The following is a 20,432-nucleotide window of genomic DNA, read 5'->3' on the forward strand; positions in this document are numbered from 1 at the left end:
TATTGTCAAGGGAATTTATTGTAACATAAGGCATAATAGTGACATGGGGCAACCAATACATGACGTGAAGCATGTGTAAGTCTATAGAGGATGCTTGAAAAGTGAGTACTTACTTACATTGGGAATTTCACGTGCGCTTTCCGACATACGGGTATTTCGCGCACGGGTCCGCCAGGCCATTTCGTGATTGGTCGAAAAGGGTATGTCCAAAGGGTGAGGCTATCAGGGTTGCTTACTTAATTTTGGAGAACAAATTTGGAATTGTGAAATATTCCACGCAGGTGTGTATGTGTGTTGGCGGGGGACAATATGGAGTTTTTGTGCGGTTGTGTTTTTATAGGTGTTATTAGTTTTAGTGTTACTGACAGCTTGTTGTAGTTTTTTAGATGCGACCGAGTAGCCCTGTTTTGATTAGATAGGTTTGTAAGTCATTTAGTGTGTTTAGTAGCGTTGCGAGTGTCATTTGATGGTCATTAGCGTTGGTGTAGGTGGGAGTTTAACTTAGTGTGGCCTGTTTGCTGTTTGGTTATTACTCTGTTAATTGTTTGGGTTTTCTGATGGATTTGTTTAGTGGCCTTTGTAGCAGGTTTTTAGTTTGCAGTCAGATTTCTGATAGTTAATTTATTGTGAGTATGCAGGTCGTTTTAGTTTTAGGGTTAAAAATCTGTATAGACACTCGTAAGAAGGCATATCTCTCTTTTAATTGTATTTTTAGTAACTTCAGAAGTGCTTTAACAGTTATCAACACGTGTCGTGTTTATTAATGCAAGAAAAATAGTCAAAACACTGTCACTTCCTGTCCAAGATATGACATTTCACATGCTAAGGTCAGTGAGAAACCTCCTCATAAAGGAAAACACATAGAATCAAGACACTGGCTCTTCTGCGAGGACTCTCGTTATGTAGTCATAGTTATCACTTTATTACATTGTTGACTATACACTTTGATTCAAAAGTCTATTACTTGAGCAAAATTATACATTTGTGGACACTTGAGATGTATTTTCCCAGATACGCACGTTTCGTTTTAATGTTCTGCAATCCATTATTAGTATTACCCGGCCCGACTTTTCTTGGCCAACTTATAGGCAATCCCGTGTTCCATAAACCGAAAAAAAACAACTTTAGGTAACGCCCCTAACCCGGACGACTATTTCCTGATTGGCACATAATAGGGTGGGCGGGGCTTGGGTTGCAATATTGGTATATGCCATCTTTAAGGGGCAGTGATTTACAGCAATTCCCCGGGACTGGTTGTTCCCTATTTATTGTCCTCCACAATAGAAAAAGCCCTTTAGAACCTCTTTAATAATTGTTAGTAAATCTGTTAAATAAATGGACAGATGTTTGAGTCAATTTGTAAACTACTGAAATATTTAGACATTTTATAAATCGCCTGAGTGAATTACATTTTCACAATGACTGTAACATTTACACACCTACAAACGAAAAGGCTTGTGAAAACAACGTGTCTTGCATCGAAGAACTTCCCAACGAAAACGTAGAGGAACAAGAATGATTCTATTCAATGTAACAGCAAAATGCAAATATAATAATTACAACCTACCAAAGTTATATGTATAAATTTAGGCAGCTTCCTTGTTCGAGGAATGTATCTGTGAATATCCACATAAAGTAACAATATCCCATACGTCTGCAGCTGTACAAATAAACTTATTCGATGTCACATGTCTCTGTAACAATCAAATATTTAAAAATATATATAGCTTTTCGGGATATTATAACCCGTGTTCGTTTCTCAACTGATCACTCTGTCTGTTTGAGGTGTTTCACATAGGTGTCAAGTCACAAAGGTCAGCTGAGACAGCCCACGTGACAACTATTTTCATAATATCCACGGTTCTTTAAAAAACCCATAGAGTTAGATAACAATGAACAATCAATCAACGTTTTCTCGGCTAATCCTTTGAACAAAGTATGTTGTTTTTACATCGGCACTTCACGCCCAGACATGGGGGTATTCCGTCTGCTTTGGGAAACCTACACATGTAATTACTTACTTTTGACAAATCCACTGTGCAAAATAACAGTGATTCTTCAATCAACGTATTTTCTGTTGATCCTTCGATGGCGAGGAATGATCGGTTGATTTACTAAAAAATGTAAATCAACTGAGCAAATCGACTAACGTCTGCCAGTGAGCCGTAGCGGGCAGCGTTGGAAAGTCGAGAATAAGCCAGAGATTAGTGCCCCTTAAAATGGAACTTAAAGCAGGAATTTAAGTTACCGAGGGTTTGCTGTCTTTTCTCTGTCTGCTTGCAACGCTGACATCGATCGTTGACATGGTCATTATTTTGTATTCGCAGAGTAAAGAGCTCATTGAGTATCTTCCGATAATTGAACCCTTGGCGTCCAGACATCCTCAGCTGACACTACAGCTGCCTTTCTCTTGTAACTGGGGTATCAGTGGGTGTGGGCAGCAGTCGCAACTCAATCTTACACTTACACTTTGGGGTTATACTTTCCCCACTAATCGGAACTTTCTGACCAGTAAAATACACCCTTATCATATGTACCTGCTGACCACATTCTTCACAGGGAAGGTCCAGCATGGCGTTCTCAGTACGGAGCCCACTGCACGAGCCCACGAGCAGTTGAAGTGTGAAACCCAGGGCCACAAGACATGTTACATGTTAACATTACATTACATGAAGTCACCATGACCACCGAATATGTACCCATGCCTATCGGGTTGACCAACTGTTTATCGTCACCAATTAGTTCATCCAGATGTAGAAGTTTAAATGTCTTTGGGTGGTTTTAGGCCGATTTCCGCAATATTCCAGCAATATCACGGCGGGGGACTCCAGAAATGAGCTTAACACATTGTACCCATGTGGGGAATCGAACCCGGACGAGCGAATGCTTCGACCACTAGGCTGTCCGTGTTCCGTGTGTTCTTGTACAGCAGTCTCACGATACGTTCGCGATGCTAACGTTTCCGTGACATGAAATGTGCTCGTGATCAAAGAAAATGACCTGCTAAACATTTAACGCCTCGATCGGGGGTCCCACGACGAAACTAAAGGTGAGTTAGCCGTTAGTACACCGAGGAAAGTATGGGTATAACTAACTAAACCTCCATTCCGGGCAAATATTGTATTTTTCTCTGCTCGCAGAGCTGACAAGAGTAAGTGAAACGGACATAAAATATTTGCAAAAACAATTTCATTAAACAGTTAAATAAAAAACTTTCCGAAAGCTCCTATCCCCATCAATCAGTGCAGATGACAGAGGGCTCACATCAGTGACTTGACAAACAGGAGATTTAGTGTCTGTAATCCTAAATATATACTGAACATATTCTCTTGACGCACATTTTAATTCATGCCTGGGTTTTATAAAATGAAGTCAACTGCGTCACAGAACAAAAATGTGTGGAGGTTCTACACCAGATAACACCGGCATAAAAGTGAAAAGGATAGGTGTGTCGGATAGAACAGGAAAACCTCTGGACGGAAGTGGGGTGTCTGTGAGAACCGATGTAAGACCACAGTGGTTCATTGTGCAGAAAGCAGTGCGCAGCGACAAGACGGCTACATCTTACAGCCGGATATTCAGCTTGGCGTTCAGACCCGACATTTGTGTCCTCAATTTCACCAGTATTTTGTCGATTATGATCGTGGTCAAGGGGTGTTATCAATGACAGTGCCACTGAAAGAAACTTCTTTGGTTTTTCCTTCGAGCTATTGGCCGTGTTGACGTTTGGAAGTTTCTCAATCATTGACATTGATTGAAACATATGAAACAACTAATCATATGGTGATGAAACCATGTTAACAAAACTTGCAACCAAAGAACATGTGTCTTTTAGGAAGTGACCCAACCATCCATATGCCTTCTTGTACCAAAAAAACCCGTTCGTTGAAAGACACGTCAAAGTTTCACTTAGCATTCAAAATATTAATAATAATTATCATCATCTTTCAATTCTATTATTAAAAAACGTGTCTACGTATTTACTCCTGATTTTTCTACGCATTTACTGTAAACTGTGTCAACGAGTTGGCTGTGTCTACGAATTCACCACATCCCGGAACAAAACTAGAGCCCGTTACTTTTGATGCAGACATGACACTATATGTTCTAAACTATCTTATATATATACACATACTACTTGACGTTATGGTGTTCAAAGATTTTCCTTGACCCTTTGAAAAAAATGGGATGCTATTTCAACACACGGTCCAGACACTGATTAAGATGATTTTGCTATTATGCCTGGAAAACCGTTACGGTTACTTATACATCTGCGTTTTGATTTACTGCCCGCAACACGTGTTGAAGGGAGTAGGGTTTTAAAACGCTTTTAGAAATATTCCAGACGGGAGACACAGGAAATGGGCTTCACACATTGTACCCACACGAGGAAGGGAACCCGGGCCTTTGGCGTGACAAGCGAACACTTTAACCACTAGGCTACCCCACCACCACCCCCAACACTTGTTAAGCCGAAGTGGAGGAACATATCCAAAGGCTACAGTGGATAAACGTCAAGCAGAATCCCAATGTCTCATCATGTGGGTAGAGAATACAGCACTTTAGGTACAGATGACCAGTCTAAGAGTGAGTGAGTGAGTGGGTATGGTTTTACGCAGCTTTTAGCAATATTCCATCAATATCACGGTGGGGGACACCAGAAATGGGCTTCACACATTGTACCCATGTCGGAAATCGAACCTGGTTCTTCAACGTGACGTCTTCAACGCTTTAACAACTAGGCTACCCGACTGCTCCACCAGTCAAAGAGGTAATAAAACTTAATCAACATAATAATCGTCCTCACTGAGAAATTAAATACATATATTTGGGGTGTTGAATATTGAATTGGGTGCATGGAATTTGAGTTGTCAAACGCTTTTTTAGACTTTGATGAGTGGGATAAGTTTGACACTATATTACATTCCCCCGACGAAAGAAAGACACAAAATTACCTTCCCTTGAAGAAAGACTGACACTATAACCTTCCTTTGAAGGAAGATTGACACTACATTACCTTCCCTTGAAGAAAGAATGACACTACATTGCCTTCCCTTGAAGAAAGAATGACACTACATTACCTTCTCTTGAAGAAAGAATAACACTACTTTACCTTCTCTTGAAGAAAAATTGACACTATTACCTTCCCTTGAAGAAAGACTGACACTATAACCTTCCCTTGAAGAAAGAATGACACTATATTACCTTCCTTGAAGAAAGAATGACACTATATTACCTTTCTTGAAGAAAGAATGACACTATATTACCTTCACTGAAAGAAAGAATGACACATAATACCTTCTGTTACTGTTACCTTCCTTACTAGAACAAGAGGACTAGACCATGGACTCTTGCTTGGCCTGATGATCTCACATTGTAAGCCGTCATCCACAAACTCAGAAATCTTTTTCAACGCATCATGTGACACTCGATGAGGTTTATGAGACACAGGTGCTCATTTCCAGTTGGTATTGAATGCTCAATCACGGCCATGTGGCCTACTTCATCTTCCATTGAAAACATGTCACCATTATCTTGTATTACCTTGTAGATGCAATTATTTTCATTTTCAGCTACATGAGAATTATCTGATAATGTTCCAGCCATTTTGTCAACCTTCTTACTCCTGTTTGCCTCGATGTCGCTGTTGATTTGAAGACTTGCAATAACAGGTGAATCATCAGAAGTGGGTGAAAATGTTGCAACCACCTATCCAGCTGTTAACTCTGTTGTGGTTTTGTAGGGGTTGGTAAGATGAAGTAGCACTTTGTTGATGTTTCGCACTGTATCGAGTACTCGACCACACCCTATTCCAAAACGTTCACATCCCAACATGTCTGCTGACTCTAGAATACCTGTTATACCTGGTGAGACTGCGGATGAAACAGTTCCATGTACAATATTCATACTTCTGGGTGGCACTTAACTGAATATTCAAACGTACAAATGACACACACTGACTGTCAGTGAAATATGAGACACTGATGCATGGGTATTACTGTTCTTCTGTTCCCATTCTACATTGCATATCCAGTTGTGAGAATAAGTCCATCCCAATTATCATGATTATATAGCTGGATACATTGAATTCTTTACCACAGTGAAACGGTGTTCTTGAATTTTCTGCTTTCCCACCTTGCATGATGTAACAATATCCCTTGCAGTTCCCATATCAGCCCCTGACACAGTATGAGGAACTACTAATGGAGGAAGTCTCTAACCTCTAGCTCTTCTTGCTACATCTTCTGTTACAATTCTTATTTCAGCACCACAGTCAATAAGTCATTTCAATTTGTATCCCCCTAATTCACCTTCAACATCAATTCTTCTCGCATTTTGTGAATTTACACATGTCGCGGATACCACTTTGGTTGCCAAAGAGTCTCGGCTATCCTCCCTAGCAACATCTAGTTTTCCTGACATCTTCAGCCTGACACTGGAAACCTAGCTTTACAGTCCCTTGACATATGACCCATTTTTCCACACCTGTCACGCTTGCCTTTAAATCCTCTCCTCCCTTCCTGCTGATTGCAATAACAAGCAAAATGTCCCGGCTGATTACACTTGTAGCATCCATCTATCTACCTTAGATTATTTCTTGAAACTGCTGCCACTGAAGCTGTTAATTGTTCTTGATTAACAGTTAGTTCTCAGATCTTCTTAGCTAACTCCAACAAAATAGCATTTTGTCCCTCACTAACATTATTCCCATCTGATTGAATCATGTTGATGCTAGCAGTTTCCCTGTCTCACCGCAGGTTTCAGTGCTCTCCTGTAATGAACAATCTGTAGCGCTGACAGTGATGCATCATCAGTATTATCTGGAAATGCCTTGGTAACTAGATCCATGATTGAATACTTGAGATTCACAGCCGTTAGTCCCTTCCTCTGCTTCCTATCTGACAATTCTTGTTGAAAAGTCACTGATGATCTCGCCGATCTGAAGCGTTCCACAAATGCTAATTTAACTGATGCAAACCTTGACCGTTGAGCCGCCAATAATGTGGTGAAAAACAGCTTCGCCTCACCTTTCAATGACAAATGAAAGCAAGCAACCTTCTTGTTTTCCGCGATGTCTTTCACTATAAACAAATTTTCCAGCTGGCTAAAATGACTATCAATATCTCCAGAATCACACTCGTCCCACTACGATACCCTGGGCATACATGGCATAGCCATTTCCAAGTGCAAATATCCGTTAGTTCACTCCTGCCACCAATGAAAAAAGATTCAAGTTGCCAGTAAACTCAAACGATGTTTACTTGTTCACATCAAAACAATAACTGACAACAAAACTTCCTGTGATTACAACAATGATGTCATCACAACACACACACAATCATTCCAAACTAAGTAACTGAACAATGTGTTTTATTTTAGAAATATTTCTGGGTTTAGAGTTACCTCCCTTACATCACTATTTTACCTTCCTTGGAGAAAGAATCCCACATATCACCTTCCCCTGAAAAAAGAACAACACTGTGTTGCCTTCTTGAGAAAGAATAACGCATAGTACCTTCTCCTGAAGAAAGAATGACACATAGTACCTTCTGAAGAAAGAATGACACATAGTACCTTCTGAAAAAAGATTGACACATAGTACCTTCTCCTGAAGAAAGAATGACACATAGTACCTTCTGAAGAAAGAATGACACATAGTACCTTCTGAAAAAAGATTGACACATAGTACCTTCTCCTGAAGAAAGAATGACACATAGTACCTTCTGAAGAAAGAATGACACATAGTACCTTCTGAAAAAAGATTGACACTATATTTCCTTCTCCTGAAAAAGGAATCCCACATATTACCTTCCCCTGAAGAAAGAACGACACTGTGATGCCTTCTGGAGAAAGAATAACACATATTACCTTCTCCCGAAGAAAGAATGACACATAGTACTTTCTGAAGAAAGAATGACACTATATTACCTTCTCCTGAAGAAAGAGTGACACCATATTACCAAACCCTGAAGGCCTATTTGCTGACAACAAAATGGGCTTCTTCTGCATTAATCAGCCTTGTGTTAAAATATTTCATTTGACTAGAAACCATAGGACTGAGGATGTTCACCAAGTCTAGTCTACGACAGTATAGCAGTGTGGCCTTGATGCCTATGATATATTTTTGTTATGGTAAGTGGATAACAAATGAAAAGTGTTTGCAAATTCCTATGAGACTGTCCAATAATCTGTGAGTTCCTTAGCGAGACTGTGTGCATCTCCTAAAGCTGGGGACATGGGTGGCCATGTTGTGTAAGGTGACACAATCCAGTCTCCATGGGTTCAAATACAAGACGCTTACTCCTTATGTCTCCTGGTTTGTCAGCACCATAACTGTGCTCGTGGGTCTCACAAGAATGGTGAATGTCTAGGATCTATGTCACTTTGGGCTGTCCACCCACACCAAACTGACATGCTGTGATATAACTGGAATACTGTTCAAGGTGGCGTTAAATCAAACTCACTTTCTCACTCCACGATACAGCCAGGCAGTGAAAATACACACATGTTGAGGACGGTCAAGTTGTTTCCACCCACAAAAAGGTTGTGCCAAGCAGACATGTTGAGCTCAATAATATTACCTTGGCCCTGCTACAAACCGAAAATGAAATAAAAAATTGATGTTCATAAGTTAAATTATCAGTGAATAAAACTACAAGTACATATGGACACCATGTAACTTAAGCAAATCAATTATGTATGGTGTACAAAATGCCCTGTTTTCTCTGAAAATGGTACACACTTCTCATGCAAATTTCAGTTACCGGTAGATGAATCCATATCTCAGCTTGGCCAGAATAGCATTAATGAGCCTTTCTGTACACTTTTGTTTTGGGATACCATTGTCACACAATTGTGGCACAGTATTAAAAAAGTGCTACAACTGTCACTTAAGTGTTTGACAATCTTCTTTCATTTTTCAGGTTTTTATTGCAAGATATCAGTTACTCAGTAATCAGTCTGTTTGCTTCTTTCAAAAAATGTTCATACTTAACATTAGCATTTGAATCTACATTTTCACAGCTATTCTTAAACACTGGCTTCTGATTTTCTCTGATTATGAACTCTGATTCTGAAATCACAAGCATTGTGTCTCTTTGGTTGGATGTCATTTCTTCACAACTGGCTTTTGGCTCTGTATTTACAGATTCTGGACATTGTCCCGCTTTACCACAGACACATGTAGCATTGGCCTTCTTTTGTTTACAGTCACCAGCATCCTGCCCAATAAAGTTAGAATCCACTGATAAAGAGAATGGAATGGCTGGGGTCATTTCCTCCACAATGGGTGTATTTTGTTTAGCCAATTCAACTAATTCTTTTTCAAACTGGGTAATTTCATTCAAAAGTGATTCTATTTCACCATGACGTCTTTCACTTTCAGGTGTTGTTGCATCTCTGTTTAGAGTCCTCCAGGACAAATGAGCACTGAAACAGAACACTGAAGATAAGTAGCATTTAACTTTTAGACGTGAGGCCACTTGACATTCCTTGTTTGATATTTTTGCATCATGTGACATTTGAAGACTTGCTTTTCACATGCAATCGAAATAAATATTCACAAAGTTTTATTAACAAACATGGTAAGCTATCAACAGAATGAAAACCTCATCCAGATATCATTATCCTACATCCCAGTCAATCTCATTTCTCTATTTGTCTACATCCCAGATAATTCTAGGGTGGGGCCTTGTGCTTAAATTTGAAAAAAAGTACCACATTTTCAAATACAGTGGGGTATTTTAAAATTGTGCTGGGCAAGTGTGGGTGTGCCTCTGGAATATATGACATTTTAACATTGTGCTGGGCAAGTGTGGGTGTACCTCTGGAATATATGACATTTTCACATAAAGCCAGGGCCCATGTCAGGAACTTCCAAGAGTGCACCCTGATCACAGCATACCAACAATGTAGACACATCTGTAGAATGGCCTCATGCATACATTCGTTTACGATAGTACACTATAAACTGAATAAATTGACACTACTTGATATCTCCACTTATAAATTTGTAAATATCATACAAAGTATTATCACCTGAGTTTGCCTCTTAAATGTCCAATTTTCCAACAAGTGCTGACAGCCTGATCATAGCCAGCATTGAAACCTGACTGCAGTGTATTTTCCTGCCCAGACTCCACACCCTCACGATAACCGCCCTGCAATATACATTCAATAATATATAATCATTCTCTCTATTATAGGCTATATCCTGGAGTTCATACACGACTTACAACATGTTTATAGATCGAGATTCTTCTGATACTATCCTATTTCAGACAATATAGAACCTATACTGACGCTTTTAGAGGCTGCTTTTTGAAACCCAAACAATGATCATCTCACTTCAGTACAAAATTATCAATCGCGTAACAGTGGCCGTAACCCTAGTGCGTGCATCGTACACACCTTCAATACCGTGACCACACTTTCCTCGAACATTGGCAGACGATTTGTAACAGTGGATACATTTGGTACAATGCCTAGATGGATGGGGTTTTACAAAACGACCATTCTGATAGAATCTATCGAATGGCTTTGTGATAAAGATTTGATGAGATTTTGACTGTAAACGTGCGAAATATGAGGCACTCAATCGCAAACGAAAACACCACCTTCTTCAGATCTGTCACAACTTTATTCCACTCCCGACGGTGAATTGGTTCGTCGTCTGCTTCGTCGTCAAATATATCGTCAAATGTCTCTCTCGTCGTCATGATCGCTCAATATCAAGAACAAAATCAAACTCGGTTACACCACATTTCAAAACAAATGGGCGCTGCCATCTTTGAAAGGTCACATGACCGGTGTACTTATATCACGTGATTTGCCGGCAAAGTGACTCAAAGATGTATGCATTTATATATATATATCAAAATAATAAGGCTATATGATTAAAAGCAACGCATGTATTAAGTCACAAGGAATGAGATATAGCGTAGCCTATGTATGTCATGATAGTGGCAAGTGAATACTGATGTGGTGAACCATTATACCGTATTGGACGTAATAAGCGCCCATGGCGCTCTCAAAATTAAAAAAAAGGGGGGCGCTTATTAAAATATTATTTGGTGAAAAAAACACAGTTGAAAGACAAATTTCATGGTTTATGCTGACAGCCTGAAATGTTTAAATATGAGATATATTTTTCCAGAAGTTAATTGCCCATAATTAAGGGTGCATATAACACACGAGTGCCTATTTTTGCGAATAAATAAGTCTTTTGTGCATTGATCAGTTGGAAGGGGTGCTAATGGGGATTGTTTACTAGCCAATATATTAATAAATATTGCCTTAGGCGCTTATTAGAGTGGGGTGCTTATTATGTCGAATATGGTAGGCATTAAAGTCTACAATCAGTATCGACTGCGCATGTGAATCAAGCACAGAATGATTACCGAGGATGATTGTATTTAAGTTTAAATGTGTATGTGGAGGTATCTGGAAGTTCAAAGCTTAAATTTGTTTTATATGTATGTATATATAATCTTGTGAGTGAAGAAACATTACATTGATTACAGGTAGGCCTACTGGGGATAATTGTATGTATGCCAACACATACAGAGTAGTTGCTGTAACTGATGGTCTTTGTACATCCATTCTCCCGAAACAAGGGAGTTAACTGACTTTATAAGTCCAGTTCGACCATTAACGAACTTGGCTGGAATTTCCAGGCTCGATGGTAGTGCCACCTGTGGCGATTACGAGTTACGTCCCTTCTATGTCCCCCCATTGACCAATCAGATTACATCCCTCATATGACTTGCATTTGCTTGAAACAAAATGGCAGCGTCCAGTAAAGACGATCCGATTGATAATAAACAGTTCTTACCTCGCGAAGTGCATCAAATCACTTGAGCACCTTCGTTTAAAACATGAAAAGATTTTGAAAGTATCTGTCGACGCCCTGTTGACGGCACACATGCTCTGCCAATCAACTGAAATCTGCACAGCAGTCACCATGTTGTTTATGAACGGAATATAAATTTTGTTATGAGATTTTGATTGGACTATGCATAGACTCGTTAGTCCATCCAAAATATAACTATATAATTGACGCCTAGTTCTGCAATGATGGAAACTGGACATTTACAGTCATTTAACTCCCTTTGCTTCGGGAAGATATGTACATCTAGCTGGGATCAAGGACCCTAAGTATAGATCGTATTAAGTGACAGTGCTGGGATCAATACCCTTGCTGGTGTTCTCATAGGTTGTAGTAGTATTTCAACGAATGTATGCTCACTTTTTTCTGTCACAATATATTTAATAATGTGCATTGTAAATTACGATTTCCTCAAAATTCATTAGGCAGTGTGTGTTGCAATATATATATCATTGACTAGAGTAATTCCTCTATCTGCCTGATGCTTCTTTACCAGTTCTTGCCACAATTAAGGAGTCAATGATGATTTTATGTGGATACTTTAGATTTAGTTTAGTTTCTTGGGCAATTTTGAACATGCATCTAGTATATCCTTCAAGAAATTATTGTCAAATAATAGCTTTACGGATATGAGATCCTTCCCTAAATATTTTATGAGCAGGAAGTTACATGTGTTTATTTTTTGTGAGTTGATGAAACCATGAAGATCCATCACTCCTTCATCATGAGATTGTACAAGTTTACTGGATCCACAAGACCATGTTATTACCAACAATGTCCTCACTGTTATAGGAAACTATTTATCCATTGTCAAACATGTACTTGATTACTGTTTGAAGCAGCATTTGAGTGTTTCTGGATATAGGATCTAAACTACAGAGTTTATCCTGAACGTTTTCATGAGGTGACAGATACGTTGTGACAGCGTGATTGTGTGAAGATGTCTTTTGAAACAAAGGATGCTCTTGATCATCTTTATATAGGCTAGCTCTGGTCCTCTTGTCCGTATATGAAAACATTGATGAACTGACCGTATTGCAGTTGGACTGACCGTATTGCAGTTAGGACATTCTTAATCAAACCTAACATCAGCAGTGATGGCTGCCTATAAAGCTGTAGAGGACCAGGCAGCCACAGTTATACATTTGGATGAGTATGTTTGCCAGATCAAGACATGCATGAACTTGTTTGATATTATTTAGTGATGAAATACTCTATTTGTCTGAAGATATGAAGTGGATAACTCACTTAAATAACATGTTGTTCCTCTCAAGTCTCTTTCTGACAGGCCTACAAAGTCTACCTCAATGACACTATGGTGTTCAGGGAAAGAAATGTGCTGATCAGTAAGAAAATGCATAATAAGTTGAACATTTGTCTTGAGAAATAGCATATTTATCTCATGTCAAGACCTGGTGTAGGTGAGTATCAACTTGGTCAGGTCACTTGATGAGATATACATGTTATTGACAAGAAAAAACAAATATCTTCATCATGTATTTCTTCGATAAAAGTTCTTGGTAATGATATGGACAATCAAAACTGACTTAGAAATATTTATACTCACTTAAAGATATCTTGGAATTAAAGAGACAGGCAGTAGAATCAGCAGCAGGGGCAGGTTAACAAGACCGCAGCATGGAGAATTCATTGCAGGAATGTTTCACATTGGTCATGGTCAGGCCATTCATTCCAGGCACATGCATATATAATTGGACAAAGAAATAAAGAATATTTACTTAAATAAACATGGTAAGCTCATGTTTATTACCTCAAAATACCTATCTTTAAACGGTCACTATGGGACATCATATTGAGGCACAGGTGTACCATGTACACAAACAGTTTTGAAAATTGAAGTCACTCACTCATGAAGTATTTGACGGCCTTGAAATGTGGTCACAGAACTTGTGCTACACTCTCAATACAGGATATGACATTTTGATGAATCCTTAAATTGACCCATATCAACTGATTCATCTAGAATAATCAATAAACCTTATGTTGGCAGTGTAGATCATCTATGTATGTTGATAAATTATGAGTGTGATGGTGGAGAGATGGGAATTATTTCTTCTGCGTGAAGCTGCTGGGGGAAGAGTAATAAAATCTCTTTTGTGAGAGCATGAATGTTTTTGCAAAGTCCAATAATGTCTGATTGTGCGTGATGACATTGATTGCCGGGTCCCCAGAATGAAGGAGCTGTTATACTGCTGATGAGAATGATGACCCCAACAGAAATAGAGACCTTTCATATGAGAAAAAGATGTTCTGGTCCTATTAAATTATCAAATATATGTTTCATAATCTCTAGCAGATAATATAATACACAGAGTCAGGAGATCAAACATGTCACAATTGACACTTTTAAATGAAGTAACACCGGATGAAATCAGGATGTAAGTTTGTTATTGTCTTACAACAAAATAGAAACATGAATTAAAACAAAATCAAGCAGACTGTCCACTGAACCAATGTGATGGATGTGAAGTCCCTGCTTGTTTCACAGCTAAGCAGACTATTACATTGTAGGACTCCTTAGGCCTTCTCATGCTCAGCTGCCAAGACAGTTATCATAGACCTTCACCCTAAATAAAATCTGCCTTAATTTCCTGGAAAGCACTACTTTGACATCCTGTTTGTCACGATGCCCTGTCTTCCCCTGCTGCTTCATGGTTCTGTGTCCAGTGTGTGGCCGACACATGGAATGTAGGAGTACTGGCCATTGTGTGTCACCGTAACCTCAAGCTGTCATTCACAACCCCCCTCACCCCCCAGGGCAGATTTCATTATTTATCAACAACTGTCTGAAATATTATGTCTGACAATGTTTGTAGTTTAAGCTTTACTGCTGACCATCAAATTTTCTGTTGATTATTAGTTTGAACAAATACTTGTCACATTAGATAAAAAGAAACAAAGACAGAAATGACCTATGATGATCACAGACTTTGGTGACAGGAAGATTTTCATATAAATCAGAAAGAAATGTTAATGATACAAGAAAACTGAGTTATTATCTCAGGTCACCTTCATGCTGATTGGTCAAGGAAGATAATTATCTGGCCTTTGGTCAGCCAGTCAGGCGTTACCCTTCAGCTACACCTGAACTGTTGTCTGTTTTACCATCCCTCCTCTGGTCACAATGTTTTATTGTCATGTTTGTCAATCTTGAATTACAGAACCACCTTGATGTCCACTTGCTGACCCATGACCTCTTGTGACATCTGACCCCGTCTCTGTCTCCTACTGCCCTTCTCTGGTGAACTGTCTCAAAGCAAATTAATGGACTAATAGTAATGATCTCTGGTTGAACCAAAGAATAAGGGAGGTCATTTCATTGTTACCATATATAAAGGTAGGTCATTTCATTGTATTTGAATCGGTTGATATAATGATCTATCTAAAGTCCATAAATCAACTTAGAAATTTATTACAGAAGAGTAGTACTGCTTTTAAAATGATTTTGACTGAAACATTACAGTAACTTTCCCTGACAGTGTTGATGTAACAATCACCATAATTATTACAAATACAAAGTCTCTATAACATGATTGCCATAAATCTTGTATTTTGGCTGTCGTCACACAATAAAAATCTACAGATTTCAACAGAAGTCTTCTTCACTGTCAACTATCCATTATCAGTTGTGCAAGTAATAGATTCTTCCATAGACCGGTATCTATAGACCAGGACTCTTGCGCATGCATAAGGCAGAAAATGGCACTTCTTTCTTGTGCTTGCAACAACATCAACTTTCTTTTTTCTGGGTTTGTCGAGCTCTTAATGGTAGTTGTCACACTGTAATTCAGTTACGTTTCATAATCAGTTGTAAATGTTGCTGAGAAGTTCTAGGTTTGTATTCATGTAAGTAGTTAGGAGATACTCGCAGTGCGACTCCTTCCCCAGGTGCTTTTTGTCAAGATGGCAGAATCATGGAAGAAAGCCAAGAGGAAAGAGGCAGCAAAGAAGACAGGGGAAGCCTTAACTTCCTTCTCCACAGTCGTTGCAGAAATCTGCCCACAGCTGTCAAGATCTTCCTCATAGTATCCGAGTCATCCCCAGATTGTCTTTCCCCAGACGATGTCCATGGACATTTTGTAGCAGCTATTGAAAAAACAGCAACTTTTGTTCAACTGAATGCCATGTCGGCAGAGAAGGCCTCCATCAAGCAGGATTCAAGCCAGATGCAGGAGCATACGGCCATGAAGGGGACAAGACTGAAGCAGAGTCAAGTGTCACGGACCTTAGAGAATGAGAGATGCATGAAGTTATTTTCTCCACAAGACTAGTATGGGTACAGACAATAGATAGGCCAATAACGCCAGGAAGATAATCACTAATATAAGTCATCGGTTTTCAATCTTCCACACGACTGACAAAGGCGCCATGTGACACCTGGGATGGGAGGATTTCGGAGCCATTATTCTCCACAACCATTGAGACCATCACTGAAGCTTCTACTAGACCTCTACATAACCCAGTTGGACCAGCTAGAAGTAAGAAGCAGGAGCAGTGAGACACCTACAATTACCAGCACAGGCACCGCACTCATGGCCAAGAAATGTCCCATCTTGGCTCTGTTACCAGGCAAGCCAGGTCAGGTGCATTCACTGGCTTCGCCTGGACACCACAAGCAAAGGAAGCACACACTTCCCTATATCTTCCATATTCTTGGCAGAAAGCAGGACACAGTTAGATCAGGAGCTGCATGGGGACAAGCTGAATTACAGAGCATTATCAGATCAGTCTCCAGCTTGGTTACTGCACTGGCGTCAGGCCTGACCTTACAGATACAGACTCTGAACAAAGGAGGGGAACATTTTCTAAATATTGACTTTCACCTACAGTTGATTATGAAGCGTATGGACGTCCAAAGGTTATGTGGTCATGAGGTCATCTTCTACCACAGATTCTATCTGCAACAGTGTAGGAACAGTCCCAAGAAACTACTTGTGGCAATGTCTCAACCCATCTCAGTGCTGCACATGTTCAAGGACACTACAGAGAGATTTCATCATTCTATAGTAAATTTGGCAGTCAACATGTACAGCTCAGCATTACAGGCCACAAGACCATGGGAATCTTCAAGACACCACGGGGAGACACCACAAGGAGAAAGTTAGTACCTTATGGACAGGCCTTCACATCAGCACGGTACTGAAATTCCAGACAAATCGACCAGTATTGTTGAGGATGAGGCCAGAGAGGTGTCAAGCCTGGTGGTGGAGGGGATTGTCGTCTTTGACAGTCCAGCAAATCTTTCATTTGCAGCAAATCCTATTGACCAGGTTTTGTCGGTAGCCTAGGATTCTTGACTTGACAAGAGAGCCTTTCAGGAACTGAAGTTCTGAAAGTAGCGACTTTGCAAGGTAGTGAACTTTTTGATCATTATTGTCTACTGGGTGAAGGTTAGGTCAATAGGTTAATGCAAGGATTCACATTTTGAAGTCATGGAGTGTCAAGTCCACCATTAGTGATGTCAACAGAATGTGACAGGAAGTCACACGTTGGAAACTGATTCAAATAATGGTAGTTCTATCACATATTTGACAACGTAGAACAATTTTGATCAATTTCTGAACTGTAACGGGCACAGGTCCCCATGAATGACTGTTAACTATCCAAGGGTTACCAGATGTAAGAACCCACCAGTCTCTATGGTACAAACTGGTAGTTATCTTAATCTAGTTAGCTGATGATTGGAAAGTAGTTAGGTATCCCACTTTGTCAAGAGTCCTGGGGTGCATTGTACAAAGCTATCTTAGCTCAAAGGTGTTTGTAACTCCCATACCTTAACATAGACTTATGAAAGTCATGGCGCTAAGGTTGTTTGTACAGTGGTTCCCCCGGCAGTAAGATGCTATTGCACTTATGCTAGTTGACAATGAAGAGGACTTCTGATGAAAATCTGAAGATTTTTGTAGTCTGATGATAGCCAAAATACATGAATTATGGCAATGATGGAACAAAAGTAGTAATCAAAACTGAGTCGTAATCGTGGGGCACATGGAGGGACACCTCATGGGCCCAGGAGGAGCGGCGGCAGGGGGTATTCATGGGGAGTCTGTTACAGCCTAGGAAGGCGGCCGTGGCCTAGATTCAAAGATGGACACATACCTACCTGTACAGGACATGACACCATCTGCACAGCGCAATCTTAATGTGTGTGTGTGGAACATACAAGCAATACACTCCCATCTGCAAGACAACACCTTCATGACATTTTGTGAACAATTCGATGTATTCGGTTATGTCGAAACTATGCAGATCGACACAAGTAAGCTAGTAAACTTATATCCTGATTATTTATGTTATGTAGCCCCAGCAAAGAGAAAACCGCAGTTTGGTCGGTTTTCCGGTGGTGTTGCTGTTTATATATGCACGACATTTGAACACTTGTTTGAGAGACTATTCCCAGAATGGCAAAATAGTGTATTTTTTAAAGTTAAGGAAAATTTCATCATTGGATTTCTATACATAGTTCCTGAAAAATCCCTGTTATACGAAGACCCTGAGACTGATGGTATTGAAGAGTTGGACTCTAAATTATCAGCCACTAAATCACGCTATGGTAGTGATACACCTATCCTATTATTAGGGGATCTTAATGCCAGAGTTAGGTTGAATGACTATTTTTTTATTGAAGATGATCCCGACTTTAATTACCTTCCAGTAATAGATTTGTATTTAGCTGATGACTTTAATGAGACAAGATCAACGCAAGACCTTGTAGTGAATAAGTATGGGTTAGCTTTATTGCAAGTATGCAAGTTGTGGGGAATGCACATTGTAAATGGTAGGAGAAAAGGGGATGAATTTGGTTAAGTCACATGTATTACAAGTATTGGATCAAGCCTAGTTGATTATACATGTACTAGCAACTATTAAATGTTTTCAATCTGTTATAGATATCGTTAATCATTCCAGAAAGGAACTCAGACCATCTTCCAGTATCTTGTATTTTACAAGTTAAATTAAATTCAAGTGTTGTTAATGTCACAAATGATGGCAGTGTTATATGTGACTATGTGTTGAAATATAAGGGGTAGATTTAGAATGTAGACAATTCAAGAGCTGAAATATCTGAAATTTCGAGTGACATTGGGAATGATTTTCTTCTATTTGTACATTTCAATGTTAATGCTGCCACTGAGAAGCTAGTGGAGCTCTTGCAACATATAGGGAATCATCTTAACGTTAACTGTAACAGTCAACTGGGTTTAAAACGTGTACATCCAAAATGGTTTGATCATGAATGTGAGCTCCCAAAAATATTGTCGACTAAACACGTCTCGGAGATGTCGAACAAATGATAATTTGACTAGGTATATTCAGTCTAAGAGACACTTCCGTCTTTTGTGCAAAGAGAAGTACCAACATTTCTATGATACGATCGCGGACGAAAGTTCATACAGCAGTTGCAGATGGCGATTGTAAGAAGTTTGGGTTAAAAATAGAAGCACTACTGCAGAACCGTAATGAGAAGATACATATCTCGGCAGAGAAGTGGTTTATTTATTTTAAAGATTTTCAAAACCTGACTCGTAACAGCAGTGATGGGTTTGATGCAACTGTCAATGGTTATATGACACATTACGATGGTGAATGTACTTATTGTAACAGTATAGATAATCTGTCAGAACGTATTAATAGAGAGGAAGTGGAGAAATCAATCAAGTCACCTAATTCAATTTTACCATATTTAGAAATATTATTCAATGCTATATTGGATAACGGTGTTTTTCCCGATAGTTGGAATGTTGGCATGATTATCCCATCGTATAAAAAAGGGGATTGGGGTTTATGATCCAAATAATTAACGGGGTATTTCTTTGCTAAATGTAATGGGTAAAATATTCACATCTATCCTTGAATCCAGAATAAGGATATGGCTACAGGTACATAAAGTGTTACATGAGTGTCAAGCAGGTTTTAGACATGACTATTCTACAATTGATAATGTATTTGTCCTACAATCTTTATATCAAAAGTATTTGAGAAAACCAAAACACAGATTCTATGCAGCTTTCATAGATTTTCGTAAAGCATCTGACTTTGTTGACAGAAATAAGCTATTGTACGTACTTCTCATGAAAGGTGGACATGGGAAAATGTTTAGAATTCTAAAAGATATGTATCACAAGGTCTCAGCTTATGTTAGAATCGGACATTTGAAAACATGTGGAGTAGCCAGGGATGTATGTTGACTCCTGTTTTATTTATATATTTTATAACTGAGCTTGGAGATGAAATGAAGAAATGTGGATTGAGAGGTGTTTTTGTTAGAGATTGACTAAACGATATCATACTGCTATTATTTGCAGATGACGTAACATTGAATGATGACACTATAATAGGCCTACAAAGAAAACTTGATGTGTTAAAACTTAAAAGGATATTGTAACAAATGGGGCCTAGAAGTCATGTTAGTTTCAGAAATGGCGGATAACCTAGAAGTCATGTTATTTTCAGAAATGGCGGATACTTAAGAAATACAGAAAAATTGACTTATGATGGTAAACATATGAAAGCAGTATCCCAC

General features: G+C 39.1%; 1 protein-coding gene across 1 annotated transcript; it reads right to left on the reverse strand.

Annotated features, from left to right (window-relative positions):
* Positions 1 to 8,870: 8,870 nt before the first annotated feature.
* Positions 8,871 to 10,789, reverse strand: LOC139470212 (uncharacterized). Its single transcript, XM_071252528.1, has 3 exons — positions 10,617 to 10,789; positions 10,039 to 10,160; positions 8,871 to 9,429 (listed from the first exon to the last, which is right to left on the reverse strand). The coding sequence occupies exons 1-3, from the start codon at positions 10,716 to 10,718 to the stop codon at positions 8,946 to 8,948; spliced, it is 708 nt and encodes a 235-aa protein (XP_071108629.1). The 5' UTR covers positions 10,719 to 10,789; the 3' UTR covers positions 8,871 to 8,945.
* Between the last annotated feature and the right edge of the window lie 9,643 nt (positions 10,790 to 20,432).

The sequence above is a fragment of the Haliotis cracherodii genome, unplaced genomic scaffold (genome assembly GCF_022045235.1).
Source record: "Haliotis cracherodii isolate W230 unplaced genomic scaffold, xgHalCrac1.p SCAF_20, whole genome shotgun sequence".
NCBI classification, from domain to species: Eukaryota; Metazoa; Mollusca; class Gastropoda; order Lepetellida; family Haliotidae; genus Haliotis; species Haliotis cracherodii.

Coding starts and splice junctions, on each gene's coding strand:
- LOC139470212 (XM_071252528.1), bottom strand. CDS start 10,718: ATGACGACGAGAGAGACATTTGACGATATATTTGACGACGAAGCAGAC. Junction 10,161..10,616: donor TTGTGACAGATCTGAAGAAG/GTGGTGTTTTCG, acceptor TGTATATTGCAG/GGCGGTTATCGTGAGGGTGT. Junction 9,430..10,038: donor CATTTAAGAGGCAAACTCAG/GTGATAATACTT, acceptor GTTCTGTTTCAG/TGCTCATTTGTCCTGGAGGA.